General features: G+C 47.3%; 1 protein-coding gene across 13 annotated transcripts in view; it reads left to right on the top strand.

Annotated features, from left to right (window-relative positions):
- The first annotated feature begins 3,501 nt into the window (after positions 1-3,501).
- The window catches only part of RBFOX2 (RNA binding fox-1 homolog 2), a 527,728-nt gene continuing 504,958 nt past the window's right edge, over positions 3,502-26,271 (top strand). For 6 of the 13 annotated variants that reach the window (XR_014960570.1, XR_014960569.1, XM_085601121.1 and 3 more), the window contains exon 1: positions 3,503-3,658. Coding sequence is in view for 9 of the 13 variants with exons in the window: in XM_085601121.1 (XP_085457247.1) it covers positions 3,533-3,658 (126 nt within the window). In the remaining 4 variants the exon portion in view is untranslated. Of the gene's footprint in view, positions 3,659-5,048; positions 5,104-26,271 lie in introns of those variants that run through there. The other 7 variants (XM_085601122.1, XM_085601119.1, XM_085601118.1 and 4 more) reach the window with 4 other exon arrangements.

The following is a 26,271-nucleotide window of genomic DNA, read 5'->3' as shown; positions in this document are numbered from 1 at the left end:
TCGGTAAGTTATATGTAGGTAAAAATTCGGTAACAGTTACCGATTCGGTAACATTCGGTAATCACGATTCGGAATTCACCGAATCGGTAAATACCGAGGTGGTATTTACCGATTCGGTAAATACCGAGGTGTTATTCACCGAATCGGTAAATACCGAGGTGGTATTTACCGAATCGGAAAATACCGATTCGGTATGTACGGATTCGGTAAATCAAATCACATGACTTGACGAAACAGCTAATCCAGTGCAACGACAGCCCACCCAACCAGGAAGTGCCCACACCCCGGCAGGTGTACATAATTAGCCGAAGTGGCCACACCCAGGCAGGTGTACATAATTAGCCGACCCTGGAGAAGCTTGGAGTGCAGAGGAGAGGCAAGGAGCCGTTGCATGTGCGAGCGGGTAAACGAACAGCATGTCCAGCCAGAGAACACAGAAAGACGGAGGGGAAAGGAGGAGGAAGCTGAAATTTAGCCCCAAGGAACTCCAGGTGCTGGTGGAGGAGGTGGTGAAGCAGCACCAGAAGCTGTTTGGAAGGCAATCCCTGCAAGTGCCTGAGGCTGAAAAGCGCAACATATGGCTGGCCATCCAGGCGCAGGTCAATGCTGTGGGAGTGACCCACAGGGACATTGAGGTCCTCAAAAAGCGCTGGTATGACCTCCGGATTGTAACCAAGAGGAAGATGGGCGACATCCAGAAGGAGGCCAGCCAGACCGGAGGTGGAACCAACAGGGCACCTGCCCTCACCGAACTGGAGGAGCTGGTGGCGGCCACAATCGAGCAAGAGAGCGTCGTGGGTCTTGGGGACGCCGACAGCTCTGCCAGAGCCGCCACACAACAAGGTAAGACGAAAGCACAGCAATGTAGCCCCCCCTACCCCTATCCCACATCCCCCATTGTGAAACGAGAATCACACTGCAGTCCACACGTGTCAGTGCAGACAGGCAATGCATTCCGGGAGATGTAGTCAGGGCAACACTAACCATGACGTAAATGTTACAGGGCAACAAGGCATGTCACGCACTCGAGGCACAAGGAGACAGGGGACATATTGGAATGTGAAATGATTTATTGTGACGCTTGCAATGCAGCCCTTCGGGGACACTGAGCCAATGTTGTATTTCTGTCCACAGATGTGACATCATGCAGGACAGGGCATGCTGCAGGAGAGACGGCACACCGGCCACATAAATCACCTCTAGCCAGCACCAGTTCAGACCAGGGAGCAGGCCCACTGGCAGCCGCACCACCAACACAGCCAGCCTCGCCGCACACAGAGCCAGCATCACCTCACCGAGAGCCAGCATCACCACCACCAGAGCCAGCATCGCCACTCATGTTCGATTCACCGGCCACATCTCCGCTTGCAGGTGTGAGAATGAGGAGGCGTCCAGCAGCCAGGCTACGAGCCTTAGACACCTCGTCAGACGACAGCATGGGCCCAGAAGACCGCACCGGGCCCCAGGAAGGGAGCCATGCCACTGTGCCCCACACCTCACAGGCAGCACAGACGGAAGCAAGAGGGCGCCGCAGGTCGCGTGTCCAGAGTCCACCAGCACCCACTGACGGCCATGGTGTCTTCTTGGGGCTCGAGGGCCAAATGTTGAAGCAACAGCGCCTGCAATCAAAGGCAGTCATGTCAGTCCAGAGGCACATGCGGGTGATGACGACAACATTAGTCAACATGGACACCAACATTAGCGGCATGGCTGCGGGCATTCGGGACATGTCCCAGTCAATCCAGCAGTTGTGCAGCAAATTAGATGCTGACATCGAAGCACGGCGCCGGGAACGCCAGAGAAGGGACACTACCAGCAGGGCACTCAACCGTCTGGCAACTGCGACTTCTCTACTGTGCCGGCGCTCTGTGACGATGCAGGAGGGCCTAACACAGTGCTGCAGCGACCTGTCTCGGGGGATGGTGCAGGTGACAAGTGCACTAGGGGTGCTATTGACTAGTCAGGCGTCGACAACTGCTGCAGGGGATGCTGCGGAGAGCATCGACACCAGCAGCAGCATCACACCCCCCGTCCCAGAAGCACGCAGGAGCAGCAGGCGGCTTGGGGTTGGCTCTAGTGAGGATGCACAGGCCGTGCAATCCACCACTGCAGCGCGTATGCGCAAACATTGATGTAGCCCTGCTTAGCAACTTCCCATTGGGTGACGTAACCCTGGACATACTCCTTGTATAGATGGTATATTGCCAGATTGGCCTGTTCATGTGTTCATGGCGTGGTGCCACATTAAAACTACGTCAGGACTTCTCACAACTCGCTGTGTCCCCTTACTTACTCAGAAATAGTTGCATGTGATATCTGCCCGTCTCTCTCTCCCATCGGTTGCAGTTGGCACTCTAGCTGCGTTGCCCTCTGGCTGGCCTGACTCATCCTCGTTGTCCTCAAAATATGTCAGTTCCACATCTGACCGTGTCCATATTGGTATCTGGACGCTTGAACTTACCAGCGGGGGGCAATGAAGAAAGAGCGTCAGCATAGGGCGAAGATATAGCCTGGGGCCCACTGCCCGTGGTATCCTTAGCCCCGCCCCGCCCTTTCCACGCCCTGTGCCGGGCGTTGAATTAGCGGGCGGGGTTCATGACGAGATAGTCTCGTCATGGGCACAGCGCAACCGCGCTCCATGATGAGACTATCTCGTCATGGGCACTGAAAGGGTTAATTGGCTGCTGTTAGTAGCATTAAATAGAAAGAGAAGCATAATTTAAACAGGAAATAACCCAATCTAGCAACACTGTGCACAGCAGCAAAGAATGAGGAATCAAAATGGCGGCGACACTACTTAAAGAGCTAACTTTAAAGTGATTGGAGCATGTGATATATGATACTACTGTTACTGTTCATGGGAAATGTAGTTTTAAGTTTTCTTGGTTGTAATTGGCTGCTGTAAAACATAGAGTAAAGAGCTAGTACCATGATCGGAACCTCCGGTCCTAAAAAAGAATTGGGTTGATTAAAATTGATATTTTACAATCCGTGTAGTCGGTCGTTCTCTGGTCTTCAATTCTCTGGTTGTTTACATCGCGCCATCAGTTTTTTTGGTTTATTCTGACAGGGTTGCGTGGGTGGCTGTATAATTTGTAGTTTTCGGCCCCGCGCGGTTCTGTTCCGTTTAATTAATCGGTTCTCGAGGACGCACGAGTGGATTCCATCACGGTTAGGTCAACGAAGTTAGGCGGTGTTTGGGTTCATTTTGTGATGTTTTCCAAGAACCACACAATCAACTCAAAACACGCCCATCCATCGTTGGGATGAATACTTTGAGTCTCTACAGTTGATAACTGCGTTTTGGTTGATTTTCTGGCTCAGGGATCCGCGCGGTCGGGCCGATTCTTGTTGATTCGTTGGTTTACGGCCCCGGTACGGTCGTGTGGTTTCGGATTGGTGAATTGGTTCTTAGACCCACGCAGTCGGTAATTTTTTTTAGTTGATTCTCTGGTGCTCAACCTTCTGCGGTCGGGCAAGTTCCGTTCGTTTCCCGTGTCTCGGGCCCGCCCGCGCACACCGTTGTCTGGAGATGATGGCGGAGACTCTGCAGCTTTTTCTTCGAGGAACAAAACGGGAACCAGAGGAAGAGGAGGAGGAAGGACAGGGAGGCAAGAGGAGGCGGAGCGAGGGGGAAACCGTAATGGGCAGCATGCAGGTACAGTGAGACAGGAGGGGAACAATAGGTATTCTGAAGGTCGGGGGCGCCGGAATGGGTATTGAGGGCCGCATTTCTGGATAACGGGGACAGGGTTACTGGGGGACTGCGGGGATGGGTTATGAGGGGTTGTATTGCTTGGTGACTTGGGGGCCTGGGACACTGGAAGAAAGCCCTGCTGGGCAGCGTTAAAGGGGCATGGTGGATGCGCTGTGTATTGGAGTCTGATCTCGTGGGGGTGGGGGCTAAAGTGCTGTTGTTGCCCGATAGCTTCCTAAGTATTGTAAATGAAATTGGGTATCTCTCATGCAGTGTTGGTTTATTGACAGGACAGTGTGCCTGAAAAAGAAAGAGGGGAGCAGTGTTGAGGTTTTGGGGTTTGTAGTGTTGGAGTATTGTTCAGCACAACGCTAGAGATATTGTGAAGCTTTTTTGCTGGGGAATAAAGATGTTTTTATTGGAAAACTGCAGCTCTGGGGTAGGAGGTCCGCAGTCATGTTATTGGCAGTGCAGTGCTGCGTTTTGGGGGCTGCATGGTAGGTTAATTAAAGGCTGGCTGCGGTGCTGATTTTTATGTGGGGCCTGGGAGTACTGGACTGGGTGTGGACACCGGACTGCAGATTGTTGATGGGGGCTGCGCCACCTGGGTTGTTGTGTCTGCATGTGCGGAGTTATTGCGGAGGCGGCCCTAGTGTCGGTTTTTGGGGGGAGTTGGGGGATGGAGTAGCAGAGGCCGCACGAATAGTGTAATGAGGACCAATGTATTAAGGTGTCGTGGACGCCTGCAGCAGTGAGCTCTTCGCGGCTGGGTTTATGATGTATATTAGTGGTCCTGCAGTGATTAGAGTTTTAAAGGTCTGCAGGGATCGGTTATCGGTGTCCTGCGGCACTGAGGTATTGAAGGGTTGCAATGTGGGTATTGGAAGGTTGCGGCGAAGAGGTGGTGCTGGTGGCAGTAACGCTGACTGTAAAGCACTGCCATAAATAGGTTTTTGGGGTCTTTAGAGGAGAACTATGGGATAGTGATGTTTCATGGTGCGGCAGCAATAGCGTTTTGATTTTTTTACACATTAAAGAAAAGCTACCAGTGTGCATTTTAGGGCTCTAGACGGTAATTATGCCCCTTTATTTTTGCTGATCTTAATTAAGCTTGTTCCCCTGATTTTTAGTTTATTTTTTTTATTCAGCTAGTCAATTAGGGGTTGGTTTCTATATGTCAGTGGCATGAAACACAGCTTCAGGCTTTCGGTTGAATGTTTATTTTCTCCGGGGCGCTAATATGTCCGATGGATTACCGTGTTGGAGAGCCTCTTTGATTAGCCTAATGGTGTTGTCTCTAGTTTCACAGGCAGTCGTATACTTAGCCACAACCCTTTTGTTTTCAGTGCAGGAGACGGGCATGTTGATGAAATTACCTGTGATAGAGAGGGATATGGAGGATCCAGGTATGTTATCTACCCCTCTCTATCACACCACTTCCCCCACGGACGTGAACCTTGAGGCTTGTCATGTAGGCAACAGTGCCATTGAAAGTGTATAATTTTGATATGTGGGAAGTTCCAATTTTAAGATCCATTTGTAACCTTCACCGCTGAGCTCTGCAACATGCTTTCCACACTCCGTGACACAACAAAGCTAAGCTGGCCTTCTGGCTTATAGACTGCATAGCTTAATGCAGGAAAGGTCTTCGTTTTAAATAATAAGCTTTTTTCATGTGCTTATCTTCGCATAGACCTAATTTTATTATTTGTGTTTTGTGATATGTGTATATATATTTATTCTTAACCCATAGGACGTTGCTAAACTAATTTTCTGTGTATTAGCATCAGTGATCTGCTGCCTTTGTTTCTGGGTAAGCTTTGTACTCTGAGCCCATTAAAATCCTTATGTGCTGATTTACTCCCTAATATCTGCAATGTGAGTGCATCTAATGTTTTGCAGTTGTGGGTAGAAAAAGGTCATTGGATCACCCTGAGCTAGTAATTTAGTAACGGCAGATTGCACATGGCATCCACCAGGGACTGTAGGGTATAGTTGGACTTTAAGTTTTAGTGTCTAGAGGCTTGGGTTTGGGTATTAAGGGACAAGGGGCATTTCGAACAGTGATACGCTTAATACTGGATTTACTTCCTCCCTCATTGTTTCATGGGCTAATTCCTTTGTGCAACAGGGAGTAAAACCTTCTACCTGTCATGTAGGTCTGCAGTTTCCTATTTATGTTTTTTTCTAGCTCTCCGTCCACTGCGTCTTGATGCCACCTTGAGCAAATTCCTGCCGAGCCATCCTTGTGGCTTATTATTTTTTTTGTATCCAATGCATCTCTTCCAGTGCAGCATTCTCACTTAAGAATACCTTGAGTTTTAGCTGTGCGCCTAGCTGGTGCTACAGTTTCTTCTAATGACTTTACCACCATACCATATATTGTCTACTAAGTGTGTCTGGATCCCTGTTGATGAGTTGTTTGCCCCTGGGTCTTAGATCCTAGAGCTGGCAAAATCTCACATAGGCGTTTTCTACCCTCACCTGTTCCACATCTTTCCCTTTCCACTAGTGGATGTGACTGAAGATAAAAGCTTGGTCTCTGGTCTGCTTCTCCCTCTGCCTACTGATATCCCTTTTCCAAATTTTTTTGTTGAAAAGTAACCCCTTTAATGACTTTGGGCATTACATTAATCAGGAAGCTGTTGCGTTTTCTCCCAGCAAAGAGCCGCAGGATCATTGTCCACGCACTGGCAACCTCGCTCTTGGATTATGCCAGCTGCCTTTACCTGGGGCTACCAGCTATCTGATTGATAGATCGCAGATAATTCAGAACGCAGGGGCGAGGATCATTTGACAGGTCCCTTTCTGCCACCATATTTCCACTCATCTGAGGCAGCTCCCATTGGCTCCCTGTGACCAAGAGAATTGAGTTCAAGGCCCTGATATTTGCCTTCAAAGTCTTAAGGGGCACAGGGCCACGTTATCTCAGACAGAGGCTCTGCTTATACCGCCAGGAGCGAACCCTGAAATCTAATCACCTGCGACTCTTTCACATTCCAAGATATGCCAAAACTCGACAAGGTGGCAGGTCCTTCTCAGTAAGGACGGCTAAGCTTTGGAATGCTATTCCTATCCAGCTACGCTTCGCAGAGACATAACAGGGATTCTGGAAGGACTTAAAAACCTGGCTCTTCAGTCGGGCATAATTTAGCTGGTCTCTCTTTTCTTCATTCTTGCCTTTAGTGCCGGGACAACTCCCTGGAGGTAGCCGTGGTCCCTACAAATGGCTTTGATTAATTATTCTTCATGAGCATTTTGCAGATGAACTGGGAAAAATCATGGTCTTATCTCTTGTTTCCCCCACTGCCTCCTAGTATGTTCACTATACCTCTGATCAGAGTTTCAGTTCTTTTGAGTAGTGTCTTCTGCTTGTCCACCAGGTTTGTAGAACTATAGTGACACACCCAGTATAGACAACTCAGCCTTGCCAACTTTGGCTGTGGTTGGCTCAAGGGTTCATGTTATTTGCAAAATACTATAGTCAAAGTACAGTGCTGCATCATGGCATCATGATGCGGAGCTGGGATATGTGGCATGTAATCATGGGCAGAAGAGTCCCCACCCTCTTAGGATCAGATTTAGTACTGTATTGTGCATATAGGCTGGGGCGCAGGAAGGACCACCCCTTTCTGATATTGGGTTTACCTGAATTTTTTTAGGCATTGTCCAATGCCCCATGTCCATTGTTGGACTCCTCTCATTACCCGTCCCCTTCATGCAATGCTGTGTACTTGGTATTGGGTACACAGCTTTGTTTTCTTGGGGACTTTATATTTGGACGTTCTTTTTGAACAGGGCACCTATATGCCAGGTGTTTAGAGAATGCAGTGCTCCGACATTTTGAATCTGCTACAGAGTAGCCATTTCTTAATGGATGGGATTGATACAGGTGAACACTCAAATCGGACTCAAAGATTTGGGGAAATGAATGATTTGGTTGCCCCTCTTTAAAGCGATAGTAGGAAAAGCTGAAGGAAGACATTTTGTCAAGCATTGTGGTGATCATGGGGCCAAGGCACAGGAACGCCTGTGTAGAGAAGTCCCCTAATTGATGGCACTGCTGAAACTCATAAAGTTGATGATGCTACAGCTGAAATTTAGAGTTGAAGGCTTGTCCCACTAAACAGGCTTCACAAAGGTCAGTTTGGTAGAGCTTCATTGGTAGGGTAACCCCTGGGTCCTCTCCAGGGTATACGTTAATCCCAAAAAACACAGTTACCATTTCATCTCGCTTAAACACAATTAATAAAGTAATCTGAGAGAGCTGATGTATCTGGAATTGATATGTGTATAAACATATTGTAATGTTGACTCCAAATGAACAGAAGACATCTGAAGTTATTCCCAAAGAATTTGTTTCCAAAGTGTTTTCTCTTCGAGATCCATGGTATCCTATGTTCTATCTTAATGTTCAGCGAAGCACTGTCTATACGCGTTGAGGGTATAGCTAGGCATTGAGGAAACTCTGCAAGAGGTAGACCTGAGCATCTCTGTAAATAGATGTGACCTGCAAATACTGCATCAGCGCATGTTCTTGGTGGGTGCATACCTTAGTGCAGCTTCATAGGGATTTGAGTCATGAATGCAGTTCCACAGTTACCCCATTGCATTGAGTAGCCAGTCAAATCCATCTTTGTTTTTGCCAACTCCGCACTCACCTTCCAAAAGTATTTCAGGTGACCATTTTGCCAAGGGCAAGGCCCACCAGTCTGCCACACCCTCCTCGGGTTCAGCTTGTGAGAACCAAACGGTGATGGGCCTTTTTTCAGCATTTGTAAGCCACACCAGGCCATAAAAGTGCAGAATAGTCTGTTCCTCCAGTCGTCATGATCTATGTCGAACGGCATAGAACAGATTAGATAATGCACCTTCTGTCTATACAAGAATCTGACAGCCAAGGAAAGAAGCGGTAATAGAATTTTGAAAAGCATTCACAGTGGATACCAACCATTGGGGGGGGGGGGGGGGGGGGGAGTGGCCAGCGGACTGACCATGACTCCGGAAGTGCAATTTTTGTAAAAATAGTAAAAACATAATTTTAACAGCTTTTGTAGCTTTGCATGAATGGGGGATGTGGGAATCATGGAAATGCCTTTCTTAATTTCACTGAATGTGTTCCATTCTAGATGTTCAGTTGTAAAAGAATATTGCCTGCGGCTCTCCTTCAGGCTCTCCAGTTCAGTCCTGTTAACAAGAATCATGAAGCTACTTCGTCCTTCCCTGTCGCAAATGTTAACCCCCTTGCTATACTGCCACTGGTCTGTATTTAGACCTTTAGAATGCTAGTGGCCTTGATACTTTACCTGAGACTGAATTGGACTTCCAAGTGAGGTTTCCTACTGAGGAAAACTCCTATTTTGTGGTAATGGTACATAGAGACACAGACGTTTTGGTACTACAGTTGCCAAATGTGGAAACAGAGATCTTACATCCAGCCCCTTCAACTTCAGAGCCTGTGCTCCTTTTTAACAAAGCCCTGGCAGAGGCTTTGCCAGTGTGTTACCTCATTGCTCTAGTGTAGGAGAGTAGGATCTGCTTCTTATAGTTACCCCCACTTTTAGCTGATGTTTCACTGTTTTCGACTTAGTCTGACTGGGATCCTGCTAATCGGGACCCCAGTCTATCTGCTTTCTCTCTAAATTGATTGCATGTACTTTAGGTACATACCAGATTGGATTCTGGGGTACCCTTATCAGTCCCTAGTATATGGTATACTATGTACCCAGGGCATAGGTACCCCAGAGGCCTCTCAGGGCCTGCAGCATGCCACCCCTGGGAGACCATTCACAATTGTATTGTATTGTATAAAGTTCTTCTATAGCGCTTTCTGTCACCCTACGGGTATCCTGGCGCTAAGAGACTATAGAAAAAAACCTGAGACAGTAGGAACGTTTGCCGTAGTGCCAAGAATGTTACACTCTAATCTCTGCCAAAGAGCCATGTTTTAAGATTCTTCCTAAAACTCAGCAATGATGTAGCTTGGCGTAGATCTTGGGGGATTTGATTCCAAAGGCGGGCTGCCGCCGTACTGAAGGCCCTGCCTCCCGTCTTAGTGCGTTTGACTCTGGTAACCACTGCCAAACTTTGGCTGGTGGACCGAAGAAGTCTCTTTGGTTCGTACCATGAGAATCTGTCGCACAGAGGAGGAGGACCAATGTTATGGAGGGCTCTATACACCATGACCAATGATTTAAACTCGATCCTTTTATTGATCGGGAGCCAGTGAAGGTCCCTCAATGCCAGTGTTGTTGAGGAGTCACGTTGTCTTCCCAAGGCCAGTTTGGCTGCGGCGGACTGTATTCTTTGCAGTCCCTGTACAGTGTACCGAGGGGCACCCAGGAACAGTGAATTACAGTAATCCAGCCTACTTAGGATCACGCTCTGAACCACCAGAGATCTGGTCTCAATAGGGAGGAGCGGGAGGATTTGGCGCAAAGCTCTTAGTAGGGAAATACAGGTGCCTATGGTCTTGTTCGCCTGGGATTGCAGCTGGAGATCTTCATCCATCATAACCCCCAGGTTACGGACTGTTTTTACTGGCAGTATCGGGGCGTCTTCCGGCAAGAGTCGGAACTCACCCGAGAGATGTTTAGGCAGTCTCGCTGCGCAGCAATGCAGTAACTCCGTTTTCCCGGCATTCAGCTGCAATGAATTGGCTCTCAGCCAGTCTGAGACTTTTTGCATGCAGGCCTGGAAGGAATTCATGGGCACTGCATGCTCTCCCTCCAGGGAGAACATTAGCTGGATGTCGTCAGCATAGTTAACCACCTCAATCCCGTAAGATTTGATTAGAGGGATCAGGGGTCTCAGATAGGCATTGAAGAGTATAGGGCTGATAGCTGAGCCCTGGGGTACTCCATGGCGAACCGGGGTCCAGGAGGAAACAAAAGGCGTTAATGTCACTGCCTGTTGACGATCCGTCAAATATGACCGTAGCCATTCCAAGGCGCGACCTGTCACCCCGATATCTTCTAACCTTGCCAGCAACACTGAGTGATTAACCGTGTCGAATGCTGCCGACATGTCCAACAATACCAACACAGAGGAACATCTACTGTCGGCACGCATTCGAAGTTTGTCCAGAACGGTAATCAATGCAGTTTCCGTCCCATGCCCAGGCCGGAAGCCAAACTGGTCCCTGTCCAAGATCAGATGTTCTTCAAAAAAATTGGACAGGGATTTGCTGACTAATTTTTCCAAGATTTTAATTGGAAATGGCAACAGGGAAATTGGGCGGAAATTAGCCGGCAATGAGGGATCAAGAGAGGGTTTTTTCAGTAATGGGGTGACCATTGCCTGTTTCCACCTGCTTGGTACAGTGCCTTCACTCAAAGATTGACAACAAATTTGCCACAGATCTGAGAATAGGGCGGGTCCGAGCTCCTTCCAGATCTTGTGAGGAAGGGGGTCCAAGGGTGATCCAGATGAAATCTCCCGCGCTATCTCATGAAAAGAATCCTCCGTAGGGGGGATAAAATGGCTCAGAGTAGTTTCTCTTCCGGTGTCTACGCTAATCGTGGAGGGCTCTATAGCATTCTGATCGAACCCACCCAGGATATTATTGACCTTCTCAACAAAAAAAGTAGCAATTTTGTTGCACAGGTTTTGTGATGGCTGGATAGTACTGGCCATACAGCCCGGGTTACTGAGGTCTCTAACGATGTTGAAGAGTGCCCTAGTTCCATTGGGTGCCTGCAGAATGGAGTTGGCATAAAATTTCGCCTTAGCTTCCCTAATAGCTGCCTTGTATTGGAGTTGTATGATTTTTAAGGCTGTTCTGTCTGCTTCCAGGTACTGTCTACGCCAGCTTCTTTCCGTCTGTCTGCGTACAAGACGTAACGCTTTTAGCTCCTCACTGAACCAGGGGGCCGAAGGAGTACAACGCATTCTCAGTTTTTTTTTAGGTATATGGCCTTCTAATACTAAGTTGATGGAAGTACTATAACTAGTATAGTTTTCTTCCGGTGTAGCCTTTGGGTCAAACAGGTTGGAATGTGGGAATAAGGAGGATGCTCCTCTCCTGAAGAGTTTAGCCCAGTCCCTTCCTCACCTAAAACGTGCTTGTTTGTCCACAGCCCGTTTATCCTCTTGTATGCTAATCCTGAACTGTATTAAATAGTGGTCAGTCCAGTTTAGTGGAGTAATACTGATTACTTCAGTTTCAGAGGGTTTGGCGAAGACTAGATCGAGTATGTGGCCTCCCACGTGTGTAGGTTGTTGGACCAGCTGATGGAGGCCACAGTTCTCACCGGTGTGAATCAGGGCCTGTAGATGATTTCCAGAGCTCCCTGTTTCCCAGAGATTGAAGTCTCCCAAGAGCAGCATTCTGGAGTGTGTGGAAGCCAAGGCGACAATAGTGTCCAATAGTGCCTGATGGTTAGCGTCCACACCCGGAGGTCTGTAGCAAACCATACCCGATAGCACTCTCCCCTTAGCCTCCTGTATAGAGAAGCCCATGATTTCATAGCCTGCTATGGCTTCAATCGGTAGCATAGCACAGTCCCACTGTTCCTTAAAGATTAACCCTACCCCTCCTCCTCTCCCTGATACACGAGGTTTTTGGATGATCTTGTATCCAGTGGGGCAAGCTAGCCCGAGTTCTACTGAGGAGTCAACATGAATCCAAGTCTCAGTAACGAACAGCAAGTCAAGGTCTAAATCTTCCAGCAGGTTGTAGATATCTTGATGGTGTTTGATAAGTGACCTGCTGTTGATTAAGCCACAAGACAATGCCTGTCGCTGTCCCTCCCGTGAGCTGTTCCCTAGTTTAAGAAGGGTATCTTTGGAGTAGCATAGTCTGTCGGTGCAATTTTGAACAGCGTTTCTGGCGCAAGGCGCGACCGAGGCGCGGACGGGCGCAGACGGGCTTGCCTCTGGCGCGCCTCCGGTGCGCCGCCGGCGCGTCCGCTGCGCGCTTGCGTGTCCTGCATTTATATAGTGCAGGCTACTAGAACGCTAACAACAATGGCGTCCAACGGTGTCTCTAAGGTGAGTGAATCTCGCAAATGGCGAGTGCTTGAACGTTATATTTTATAGTGCGGGTGAGTGGGCTTTGCAGAAATACAGGAATATCACAATTTCAATTTCACAATTTCTTAAAAAAATAGCCCAACCCAGCCACAACCACCCTATATTAAAAATAGTGCAGCGTACTTCCGACTCTTCAGCAGAAGCGTTCTACGATCGCAGTTAGGTTAAAACAATCTCGTCTCTATGATGCTGCGCGCTTGCGTGTCCTGCATACAGGTCTGCTACATTAGCCTGTGTAAGGTGGTGCATGCACCCCTTACTTAGATATAGGTTCACTATATCTATCCTTATCACTGCAAATATAAACCTATCAGTCACCCCTAAGACAGGCCTTAACAATCCTGAAGGCAGTGTGCCGGGTTTTATGTGAAAGTGTGCCCATGCATGAGCAGAGCCCCTCTGCAGCCTTTGGAACCTATATTCCGGGATTGTTTGTGATGCAGCCAATGATATATACTTAAGTGCATTATAACCTCGCGGTAGATTCTAACTTTAAAAACGTTGCATGGAAACATGTTGTGTTTGGTCTCAAACACCTTGGAATCATACCTCCACACTAGTAACTGGTGTGGGAGGTATGATTTCACCCTACTAGAGGGAGAAATATGACAACACCGGTACACCCGGTACCAGCTTCACAGAACCCTGGCATCACAAAATGGATGCTGCCAGCCACAGACACAAGTCTGCCCTCCTGCTGCTGGACAACAAAACTCCGGCAGGAGAAGGGTGGACACTAGGTTTCCTGCCACAGGGAGGTGTGACCACCTCCCAGACAGGCTTTAGTGTATTGGGACTGGGTGGGTGCACTCTGAGAGTGCTTTGATATCTGCACTGGGGGCACATTTGGTGTCCCTGTGCATAGTCCATCTCAAACCGGTTGCAGGACGCATTTGCTCCTGCTCTGGCTCAAAACTGGACAAAGGACATGGGTGTAGCCACCCCTCTGTCCTGACACTCCCACAGGTGGGTCCCCAGAGTTTGTCCCACCCCTTCCTTGGGTATAAAGTAGGAACCTCTGACTACAGGACTTTAGATTTACCTGGACAAAACTCTGCTACAGAAACAAGTACTTCGACTATCTACACTACGTTGGATGACTGAAGAATCTCCCTTGGAGTAAAGGAGTTACTCCCCTGCAAGGCAGGCACCTTAAACGAATCTGACCGGTTTGCATCTCCACAGCTCCTGAGCACTTCGAAGATTTCTGCAACACAGGAGGTGGGTTCCCAAGTGTCCCCGAGGTCGACTAGTGCTCTCAGCAAACCTGAGACCCGCATCCCTCGTGGGGACCGTGCAACCCATACCCCTGTGCACCGTGTCCATTTGCAGCAGCATATACTTTTTGGCGATCCCTGAGGCTGTGCTTTGGGCTACTTATAGTCCAGACCCCGAGAAGTATTTCCACTGAAGATTTCCGGCCTACACGACGAGTGTTCCGTGGGCTGGTATTTTGTGATTCAGCTCGAGGTCTCTTCGCGATCCCTAGTCCGTCAACCTGTGGGTCCATGAGAAGGCAACTTTAACTTTCAGTGGGCTTTCCTGGTTGCTCCAGACGTGCCCCGACTCTCCATCGCTTGGGGAGTCCCCAGGACCTTGCTGGTCCTCACCGAAGCATCTTTTCACTGACTACGTGGGTTGCAGTTGCCAAGGCTTGTTGGTATTCATTTCGGACACTGAACCCCCAGCACTCGACATCCTTCGTGGGACAGCTCGCCTGCCGACTTTGGTCGACGTCTCCTGGTCCCCGTGGTTGCAGAGTCAAGCTTCACCTCTTCTCACCTGCAGCACCGACATCGGTGGGCATTCGTCTATCGTGCCCCTTGTCACCCTGAAGTGACCCAGACTCTGTCCCCTCTGCTTTCAGGTTCTTCTCCGCTCCAGGCTTGGATCACATCGGACACTTCTCATCTTCCCGGCAGCAGCACTTCTTCTCATCACGCCATTGAAATCAAGGAGCGTTTCCAACACCACTTGACCCCTATGCACCCGTCTCTCCTGGAATAGGTAACACGGGTACCTCGGTACTCTCAAGGGTGCTGGCCTTAGAACCTTCTATGTTCCAAAGGGTTTGCTTGAAGTCCTCTCCTAAGTTTCCTTAATCTTTAAAATTCCAACCACGAATTTCCCATAGAGTTGTACGGAGCTCGCGTCTGTGTTCTCACACTGCACACGTCCTCCGTGGGTCCCCTGTGTCACTACCTTGGGCGGTTCTTTGGGGTCCCAGCGATTCTACGTGCTCTAGGCACTGTGTCTAGTCAAGTCGTGGTTGTTATACCACTTTCTTAGTATATGGTTTGGTCTCCCCCTGGAGCCCACTGTGTATTGTGCTATTTACTGTCGTTCTAGTGATTTAATATTGTGTATCTTGTGCTCTAATCTCATAAAGAAATGAGTAGAGTGTTTAGTAATAAATACATATATTTTATATATTCCTTGTGTGGTTCTCCTTTCATTTGGTCATTCATGTTATAATCTGGTACACCAAGCGGCTTTACATTCTTTCGAGACTTAGCCTGAATCTGCTCTCCATAGCTACCACTAGGATAGCTTTCAATAAAGGTTGTCTTTAACCTAATTATCAATAAGGGTCGTTGGATTGGTGCAAGGTGCCCTCTTTAATTAGTGAACAGCATGTACCAGGCCAACTTCTCACAGCTAGGGGTCCTAGATCAGCCCCAGGATGGGTAGTCCTTTTTGACATCGCATCCCATGCCCTAGAGCCTTGTAGTTTAGGCTTCGGCTGGCAAGGTGAATCCAAATGCTTTTTTAAATGCTGCACCTGACAGAGCATTGCAGCATATTGACACTTGGTAGGAGGGTTGGCTCCTCTGCTAGTTTGGCTTTGAGGTCTCTCAATGCTGTTGGCGTGTTTGTGGGGGGGATACACATGTTCTCTAGAATAAAGTGAGTGTGGTCTTTGTCCAAATTCCATGAAGAGTTCTGAAATGTCTCTGTTCAGGCAGGCCACGATGGACAGGAGGTCACCAAGTACATTTTGCTGGCCAGCCTGGACATCATAGGATATATTGGCCATGCTATGAGCACTAGTGTCGTGAATTATTATGTCTGGATGCGAGCTACAGGTTTTTCCGGGGATGTGCAGGCATCCCTTATGGATATGCCATTTGACGGTTCCAGTCTGTTTGGGGAAAAGGCAAACTTAGCGTTGGGGCTGTTCAAATGACAGCTATACTACTGTCCATTCCTTGTGTTAGTTCTCTAGTTTCACCATTAATATTGGAAGTTTAGAGGTTACTCCTGGGGCCTTGAGTATCGCCTAAGGCAGACATGTCTCCAAGTTCAAAAGTCTGTTCATCCCTTTTGTAGCTCTAGGGGACGTGGTGGTGTCGGAGGCTGTGACCACCTGCGAGGTTAGTTCTCCACTTATAGTAACCTAACTGTAACTGCTGAGAAACTGCTCTGATACCTCATTCAATGGTCATCTGCAGCCAGTAGGTAGCAGTATTATGTTTTTGTCTGTCTGGTTGATGTGCAATTACCTCAGCCCAGTGGGTTATGCAGGTTGTTCATTATGGTCACGCCTTTTTGAGGTCACGCCTAGGGCAGCGCGCATGCGCTGCGTGCGAGACTTTTAGGAAGGGGCTTCAGAAAGCTCACCAAGCTCACTACACGCTTATGCGTGTGTTTTTGTTTCTATTGGGCTTTGCAATCGTCTTTCTAAGAAAGACCGCACGCAATTGTTCAAAGGCGGGTGCATGTCCCGCCTTTGCTCCGCCCACTGCCTATTGCTTGCGGTTACCCACACGGCCCACATCTGTTTTCAATTATCGTACCCAGACACTGGCGCGATAATTGAAAACAAATCACTAGCTGTGGCATGCGCACCACTCGGCTGGGTTCAGCTGCCTTGAAAGGCCCAGGACTTTGAGTGGGGGCGGCCCAGTGGGTCTCGCCTCAATCATCGACGCTTCTCTTTAGGCGCTTTCATCGATTGAACTCCCGTTCTGAAGCTTTCATGGCTGCGCCTGTCTATCTATCATGCGGCGCTCGTGAAGCACTGCGAGCTGTCGAATGCTCCCTCATTATCGTTAGCTGGCAGGCTCTTCCCGTGTCCTTGTTTCCCCTCTGAATCTGCTTCCATTCGGCATGCTGGGGAATTACACCGAGGACTGCCACTGCCTCCTAGCTTCCAGAGGCGCGCACATCAGATTTTTGTCTCACTGCTCGAGGTACCTTTCTTTCTTTCACAACTACTTGCTAGGGGTTTTCTTCCCCTTTTGGCAGGCGCAGCGATCTTGTTTCACTCCTGTGTCGCTCCCTTCTGCCTTGCAATAGCTACACGCTAGACCGTCTCGGCCTGCCTGCTCTGGTGGAGACTCCTCTTCCTCCCCCACAGCTTTCTACCATAAAGTTTCTGGACTGCCTGGGCTGGAATGCTAGCCGGCAGCTGCAAACCCTGCAAGAAAGCCTCTGCTTCGTGAAACTCTGGTGCAAGTGTGAACCGCGGGCTGGCCCTGCCTGGCAGCCATAGTCTGCTGGAGTAAGACAGCGTGACCGGCCCGCTCGCAGAGGTAGGTCTGTCGCTCGCTTTCTGAAAAAGGCATGTCTGCTTGGCGTTTTTTGTTGTTGTTGTTGTAATTCTCAGTGTCTTGTGCACCCAGCCCCCTCCTCCTTTCTTCCTGTGCGCACGTCTCTCATCCTCCCATTCCCCCAACTCCATCTGCCTAAAGGGGCTTAGGTGCACGGTAAGCAGGTTGGAAAGCCCTGGCCTCGTGTAACCCCTTCAGCCGCGAGACTGTCGTGAGGTGCTGGTCTGCGAATATGAGGGGTCTTTGAGACAGAGGCGCTGTTGTGCAGGAAGAGAAGTAAACCTCCCGGCTCTTTAAATGCCTTTTCACAGACCTAGTTTTGATGAGAATGCACACGGGGTGGGGGCTACGGGTGGGAGGGTGGGACTGAAGCTCTTACTGTATAGGGATAGGGGTCCGATGCAGCCATCAGCCAGGTTTTGGTTCTGGACCCCATGTTACTCGTATGTGTGTGTGTTTTTTCTTATATGCTGCCATCATGTTAAGGTTTAGATATTTCTTTGTGTGTGTGCGCTTGAGCTGGACTGAAGTCCATTCAGGCACGTACTTGTGATAGTGAAGATCAAATGCTCGTGGCGTGCGCGAGGTAGTGTGTTCTGCACAACTACTGTGACTGGCACAGTGTGACATTGGACGCTTATTGCCCATGTGTCTGTATTGCTGTTCCCTGCCCCGTGTGATGCGTGTCACTTTTTGCCCCTTTCGCCCACAGAACTTTGCATCCTGGGTTTTGTGAGCCTATTAAAATGTAAAAAGCAAAAACTAAATAACACAGACTGCCACGTGCCTTTGCTGGCTGATGGTTTCACTAATTCTGCGTGGCTACATCTGTGTGTGGGTCTGTCTGTGTGCTGCTCCTGTGATGGTCTTCAGATGTCGAGCTACCCTGCCCTTGCGTTTCACTAAGGCTCCAGTGATGTCAGCCTTCACATAGGGGCATTATACATGTGCATGCCAAACTGGAGGCTCTTGTGATATTGGAATTCGCATACACAAAAAGTGTATGTAGTCGGTAGGGGCGTTGCTCCAGGCTTCTGTGATGTTGGGTGTTCATATGTTCATGCTACATTACGTGGAGGGGCAAAGGGGGCATGCAGACTCGTGATGTTGGGTTCTCATAGTCATGTTATCTCTTTATAGTGGTGAAAGGGGGCATGCAGGCTCTTAGCATAGTGGGTGTTCATAGATTCATGTTACCATGGTATCTAGGTGTAAAAGGAGGGCGTGCAGGCTCCTGAGATGTTGGGTGTTCATAGATTTGTGTTACCTCTGTATCTCGGTGTTAAAGGAGGGCTTGTAGGCTCCTGAGATGTTGGGTGTTCATAGATTCATGATACCACTGTGTATCGGTGTTGAAGGGCGTGCAGGCCCCTGAGATTTTGGGTGTTCATAGATTCATGTTACCTCTGTATATAGGAGTGGAGGGTGGCATTTGTGCTGATCTAGACCAGCACTAATGTACGGTAATATGCCGTTGGTCTCTTTTTTTGCTCCCTTCCCCCTTCAGCACATGCATATTTGGCAGCTTTCCGAGTTGATTAGCGGACATGTTTTTACATTGGCACAAAGAACAGGTACAGCGACTGTGCTTGCGTAATCGCTTCCCTGTAGAATGCACGCAAGCTAAAAGTTTCTTTCTGTTTATAAAACATTACATATTAAGTAGAGCATCAATGGTGCCTAAGATATTCTGCGTACAGAATCTCAAAAAATGTGTACTAGCAGTCTGCAACTAGAGAGGATTTACACTCTGGGTCTTAATAGTATGGTCTGCAAAATCTGCACTCTTCTTCCTGTGAACCTAGCGGGATCCTCTCTCTGCTTAATATGGTTTTATTGCAAACTGGGTGTTCTACACTCCTGCCTAGGGTTCTGAGCCTAGCAGGATGCACTATATGCAACTTTCTAGGAGTCTGGGCATAGAAGGGTCCTTTAAACTCTCTTGTTATGGGCATTAGCCTAACTCAGGGCCCTGTATCCTTACTTAGGATCTGAGTCTAGAGCAGGGCCCTTTGAATGTTCCTTTCCGAGGGTGCAGAACAGGCTTCTTTCTTGGTGTCCTCATGCTACGGGAGGGTCCAATGCACTATTCTTCCCTCAGGTCTAAGCCCAGCCCTATGCTAGACGAAGTCATGTACACTACCCTTTCCAGGTGGTCTTGGTTTAGAGAAGAATCCTTCACAACTACGTTTGTCCCTATCCTGATTTTTGTGGATCATTTCAGACCTCTATGGGAAATCATATATGTTCTGTTTGCTGCAAAAACTCTGACATCGCATGCAATTAAAAAACGAGCATTGGCATAGCCAATAGGTCTCTCCTTTGGGACCTTATAAGTATTTAGTTATGCAGCACAATATCATTGGTACAACAGCATCAACTGTTGCATCGCTAAACACTTATAAGGTCCCAAAGGCGAGACCTATTGGCTATGCAAATGCTTGTTATGTCTGTGTGTTGCATCATTAAACTGCAGTTGCTGATTTTACAGCCACTGTGTATCACTGCCTTCTTGGAAAAGTTGGTACTTCGAACTCTGGCATCAGTTCTGCCAACTTGGTGTTGCCCATCAGTGTTGGGCAATATATCATGATCATTACATTCTTTTCATTGCTGCATTCCTCTGAGGGGGAGGAGAGACTTCTAAAGTTGGGCCCCGAAGGGCCCGTAGTTCCTATAAAGATAGGATTAAGGAGCGTTTAGATTATTGGATTTGCCACAGCAGCCCAGTTCAGTAATTAACCTTGTTCATATGGATAGTCCTTGGTAAAACAAAGTGCCCTGCCGTGGCCAAGAAAGAGCCTCTTGGAGGCCTTCAGGCTCATTCCATTAGAGCCAAGGCAGCCTCAGGAGCTTTGGTCATGGATGTTCTGGTACTGGACATCTGCCAGGCCATGACATGAGTGGGCATCCACACTTTCGCTTGACTTTACTGCTTTCACACCTAGGTTTGCAGGGAGGGTCATTTTGCACACTTGGTTCCGCAGGACCTCCTGGTATAAAATCCACTCCTCCGACCCTCCACCTTTTGGGGAGGCACTGCTTGGGTATTTATTCAGAAGGTGGGGAATCTGCAGTTATAAATATAACAATGAGAACAACTAGTTACTTTCTGTAATGCTCTTTCTTGTAGATATTCTATTTAATGAGAGATTCCTTCTCATTCTGTGCAGTGGGCTTCTGTGTGTTAATAAGAATACATGTTAAGTTCTGCACACTCACTGTTTTCAGTATGTCACTGGTGCTTCGTGTCTTAGGGCGCTTCAGGGTTCAATGTTAAACTGATGTCACCGTGCAGAGGTGGTGCTTATATATGTCTTTGTAGTGTCACTTTCAAATGTGGGGCAAGGCTGCCAGGGAGTTTGATGCCATGAACAAGAAAGGTATCAGACCAGTCTGCTGGCATAGGGTTGATGCATGTCATGGTATCTCTTGTGATGATGAGGTCGAACAATGAAGGCTTTGATGTGGATGGGCACTAAGCAAGTAGTGGGGAGAAGGAGATCTTATTTATATCACAGAGGTAGTGAAATGTGTGGCAAACTGCGCTGGGATTAATTAGAGGCTTGCATAATGATCTTCGCATGTAGAAAGGCCGATCTATAGGCCATTCCATCGATGACTGAGGAGTTATTTATAGAGTTTCTTTCTATAGGGTATTGTATTGAACTCTTAAATGTATTCACTTTAAGGAGGTGGCTTCCCAATGGGAGGGTCCAAGAGTGAAGAAGTTGAGCAGTTTTAAGGCGACCTTTTGTACTAGTGTGTTATTTGATCAGTAATCAGAACTTCCAGAAACTCTCAAGATTTTGTTTTTCGTGGGGTATCTAGAGAAGTTGAGTGGGAACAAGATTTTGAAGGATTTGAATGTAAAGTTGCAGAGGTGTATGTAAAGTGGAGAGTTCGAGTGGTCCATCATGCTTGTCTAAGCTGTGACCATAGAGTGGATTGAACCAAGGAGAATATTTTATTACACAAATTTTATGGTGAAGCTGAAGTTGAGTAGTAGAAGGCTAACAATAGACCGGTCATTAATAATTCAGGACTGGTGTCAGCCTAAACCGGTAGTAGGTAGAAGTTGTCGAAAGAGACCCCCTCAGATTGAGCATCCTGTGTATTTGAAGGCCTCTAGGTGCAAGATCATTTCATGGGCATGAGAACAATAAGGTGAAAGACAGCAAATGAGGTGAAGTGTCCATTTAGAGCGTTGATAGTATCTATTATTGTCTCTAAGGAGTGCAGGATTTAGGGTAGATCAGTTTGAAGATGGTACTTTGATAATTATGGTGTAGGGAGCAGCCGATGATGGACATTAAAATCCAGATTGTGGGTGGGTAGACCAACTACTCTGTAAGTACAGGAGGGATCCCGTGGGGGCATGTAGTGTGAGAATGCGTGCTGTAGGCGATGGGTTGTCTTGTTTTGTTGACTGGTTTCAAGCTAGTTTTATGGGCTATTGGCCTTGTTCTGTCAGTCCTGGAGTTGTTGGAGCATTCTTTCAAAAGGTGATGGGCCTTGTTTTTAATGGTTGGAGGGCACTTGATGGGAGCAGTCTTGACTCTGGCGGTCACCAAGGGGCAGGGAAAACCAGGACCAAACTGGCCTCCCCATCAGGATTGGTAGAGGGGAAGGTGGTCCAGGAACGCTGCAGTGCTGCTTCTACTGTCTCCAGTATAGTGGCAAAAAGGTGTTACCATCTATTGTGTCCACAAATGAATAGTGCAACAGGGGACAGCCAATGTAAATTCAGGCCTCCGAGTGTTACAGTGAAAGTTGTGCTCACCATTCCACTGCTAGAGTTACAGTGGGGTGGGTACAGCTCCAGCACCTCCTAATACTTTGATTTTATATGATTGGCTATTTGTATTGCTCACAGCTACTCCAATGAGTATCTTGATGCAGAAAGTAGCAAGGTCAGCTGTGAAGGGTTTAGGCTTGTACAAAAAACAGGTTTTCAGTTTCTTTTTGAACATTGCTTAATTGCTCGTGGTCTGCAGATCCGGGGGAAACTGATTCCATGCTGTTGATCACAGGAATGCTAACTATCTTCCTCCTGTTCTTTATCGCTGAATCCTAGGAATTCCTGTCGGAAATTTGTTGGCGGATTTTAGCTATATTAAGGGTTATGGAAGGTAAATCTGGTTCTAAGGTAAGCAGGCCCTGTATGATATAGGGCGTTGTGTACCAATACCAGCGACTTAAATTTGACTCTTTCTCTCTCTAATGGGCAGCCAATGGAGTCCCCGCAGGTGTGAACTGACACGAGTTTGCCTTAGTACATTTAGCAGGAGCTGAGCTGTCGCATTCTGGATCACTTGGAGTTTGTCCATTAGGTACTCTGGTATGCCCATGTATAGTGTATTCCCGTAGTCAATTCTAGATGTTACGGATGCCCGAATAACTATTTTCTTAGCTAAAAGGATAAAAGGGGCAGAAATTTCTTAATGGTCCTCATAATCCCAAAACAGATGCCAACCAACCTTTTTACTTGAGGACTAAAGGACAGTGTGTTATCAAATGTGATTGTTGCAGCGTGGAATGTCAAATTCCCCCTTCGTCACAGACCAAATATCGCAATAACACATTCACTCAAATACATTCATTGGTGGGGCCCATAACACCAACACTCACACTTCATTGATCTGTTTCCCTAGAGGGATAAGTTTCCAAACGCTGACATGTAAGGAATATCTTTTCACCTAAACCCTAATGTGCATTGAATACTTTTACTAACTTCAAACCTCATGATATTCCCCTCATTTGGCGATGAATCAGTTAGTTGTTTTTATAGTTTGGTAAATCAATTCATTTAATTATACTCTTCTCTTAATCTAATTTATTCAAATAATCGACACAACACGTTGGTCTATTAATCAAAGCATCGCTTATCTAATTAAATTGCAAATTTTTAGAAAATCATCGTCCAAACCGCAGAACATCATATTTCCCTAATCTGGCTATTAGTCGTCCTCTAAGTCAGTCAAGTCGTGGAAAATCTTTAAATTCATCAAAGTCAGGCCGCAATTCAGTCCCTCAAAGTTTCAGGATAACAGCTGTCCAGCAGTGTCACCGTCCTCTCCGTCAGCATAACGTCAGGAAATACGAAGACAAATCGAACGACAGGACCCTTTTTAACTCACTATTCTACCGTGTTTTTTATAATGATTTTAATGTCAAAATGTATCAAGAATGAGTTTTAGACCGTCCTGATTGGATTTGGGGTCACTCTGTAAAGTTCTCACATAGTCCGTTAGATTAAGTCATCGCACTTGCTGGTTCCGGTTTTAAAGACAGTTCATTGTTTTGTAGTCCTGGCAACTCTCCCAGTATGACCTTGGTGGGTACATCTTTCCTGGGGTCAGGACGAGGCCATTGTTGCAGGCGCACTTCACCCAAAACCTCGTGGGACAGTAGCAGTCACGTCGTGCGTCTCAGTCGGCCATCTTTACGAAGGCCCAAATGGTCAACTTAAGCAAAACAAACACAAAAACGTAATTTAACATTGAAATGGCTAATAAAATGTTAAACCCTCCCTAATTCCCCTATGTGTAAGTAATTATCTAGCATAATAGCAACATTCAAAGCGTTTATATTCACCCAGTGATGTCATCTGGTGCAACTTACAATTATATCACAAAAGCAACATATATCTAAATTTCAAGGTACTCTTGTGTAGGGGGGGGGAAGATAATTAATCCTCTTTTGTTCGCACATTCAGCTTAAACCTGGTCTCCTTTGTTGCAGGTCACCGCGAGTACTCTAAGGGGGTCGCCTCACGCTCTATTCGGCGTCGGTCTGGGACCAGTGCTGACTCTGCCTCTTAGGACCCGGTGAAGCACTAGGTCCTGAAGAAAGCCCGCCTGACCCTTCGGGGCTTATGAGGGCTGAAACATGTCGACCTTTTTTTGGACACTGATTTTAAAAGTGCACTAGACCATAATAAGTCTGATGTGTGCACATTTACAACAATTTTTATGAACTATCCCGAATCCAGTACCAATAAAGACATCTACTGGCTTTACGAGATTTTTAATAAAAACACTTTTTTCACCACAAGTCACTTCACTTTTTATTCACGATCACTACTGAGACCACCAGTGGTAAAAGCCTCCGGGTGGAGGAAGCATTGGAGTAACCCAATGATTATGCGATCACGTTAATAACAATCAAGTGGAGAACCAAGATATACCGCTTACCTCGACCCTTTACCAAACGTGATTGAGGGTTCCTTAAATAGTACACAGTACTAACTATGCAATACCCTGGTTCCCTCAGGACCAGTGATCCATTCTCCTATTGATTTTTGCTATATTGAGACAAGGAAGCTGAGTGGACCTAAGCCTCTTCTTTCTCCCTCCTTTTGATTTTTGAGTACATATATTAATATACAAATAATATAGCCATGCAAATCCCACGTGTAATTCTTTTGTTAATATAATTGGTGAGTTATCACTTCAAACGGATTAATAATATTACCATTAATTGATTATTCGGATTAATATAAACATGCAGAATGGGGAGGGGTATACAAAAAATTTTACTACCTGCTCCAGCATGATCTCCAGATTATTTACTGAATCTTTCAGGAGCTTTTGGGACAGAAAGTTTGCCAGAGATCTGGTGCAAACGTCCCAAAGAAGAGAATTTCTGTTTTTTCCTCATTACATTTGAGTTGAGCATTTGCTAACCAGTTAAGCAAGTTTTAATATGTGTGTGCTCTTTAGCTCAGTTCCCTTGTTCCAGGAAAAGAGCTATTGTGTATCATCCGCATTGGAGATCACTTTTGCTCCCAATTCTTCTGCTAGTTGAGCAAGAGGGGTGAGATCTAAATTGGAAAGATGGCAGAGATGCAATATTGATAGCTGTTTCTTCTTAACTGCTCCTGTGGAGCGCGACACGTGGACTGCCCCTAACTGGGTTGAGGCAGAGGTCTATACATGCCCTTGGCTGCATCCAATCCGCAAAGTTTTGTGGGATTGCTAGTCCAGAATCTGCATCTGAAGTATTTCCCAGGGGCCCAACGGTCAGTCTGGATCAAGACACTGGCCACAGTCCAACCATGAGCTGTGACGCGGACAGGCCAGGACTGGGTCTCCACAAGTCGATTCACCCTGCAGTGCTAGAGGACAGCCAACCCTTTTTAAACACTTATGCAAGGTACAGCAAAACTCTCATGATGCGTGACACTGTCACTGGTGTGTTGTGACACCTGTAAAAACGGCCTGTTTTATGCATGATATGGAGATATTAGAATGGGAATAGTCCCTGCATACCCCTGCAGTACTTGCAGCTTTTCCCTGTTAGACAACAGTTAGTCACAGCAAGCGTCTGTAGGTATTTGTCTTTTTGCCACAGTGAACAGTTCACCGCATAGAACTCTGAAATGCTGAGGGTTTACATTTCTGTCTTTATTTCTTTATCCTTTTATATGGTTCGTATTGCACCTCAGAACTGGAAATGTCTCTGCCTTTACAGAAGTTGGGATACTTAGTTCACCAATTCTCTTTTCAGAAGCTCAGTCTGTGCTGCACAATGCCTGAACCCTGAGTGTCACTACTGAACCACTGTCAGCTGAAGCCAGTGCCCTACTGTAACTATACACTGGGTGGTGTGTGCTGATCATGTCTTATTGGCTGTGTGGTGTGCTGAATGTGTGAGTTTGTGATGTGGTCTGTGGTTAGGGATTTGTTGTGTGCTAAGAGTTTGTAGTTGAGGGTGAGGTGCAGTTTCTGCTCTACCTGCGTCGCTACCCTCTGCGTTTCCTGGGCTCCCTGCCTGCCTCACTCTGCAGGTGCTCCTCTTCCTGCATCTCTCCTGTCTAAAGGTGGTGTTCTTCCTGCGTCTCTCCCTTTTCCACATCTTGCTGTGACTGCGTCGTCTCTCTTCAGTTTGTTATACTTCCTGTTCTCCCTGCATGGCATGTTGACTTCATTCTATGAGAGTCCTATCATGAGGTTCTTTATCTGGTATCGAGCGGATTAGTAGGGA

Source organism: Triturus cristatus, chromosome 4_2, assembly GCF_964204655.1.
Source record: "Triturus cristatus chromosome 4_2, aTriCri1.1, whole genome shotgun sequence".
NCBI lineage: Eukaryota > Metazoa > Chordata > Amphibia > Caudata > Salamandridae > Triturus > Triturus cristatus.
This window is presented reverse-complemented; position numbering and strand designations above follow the sequence as displayed.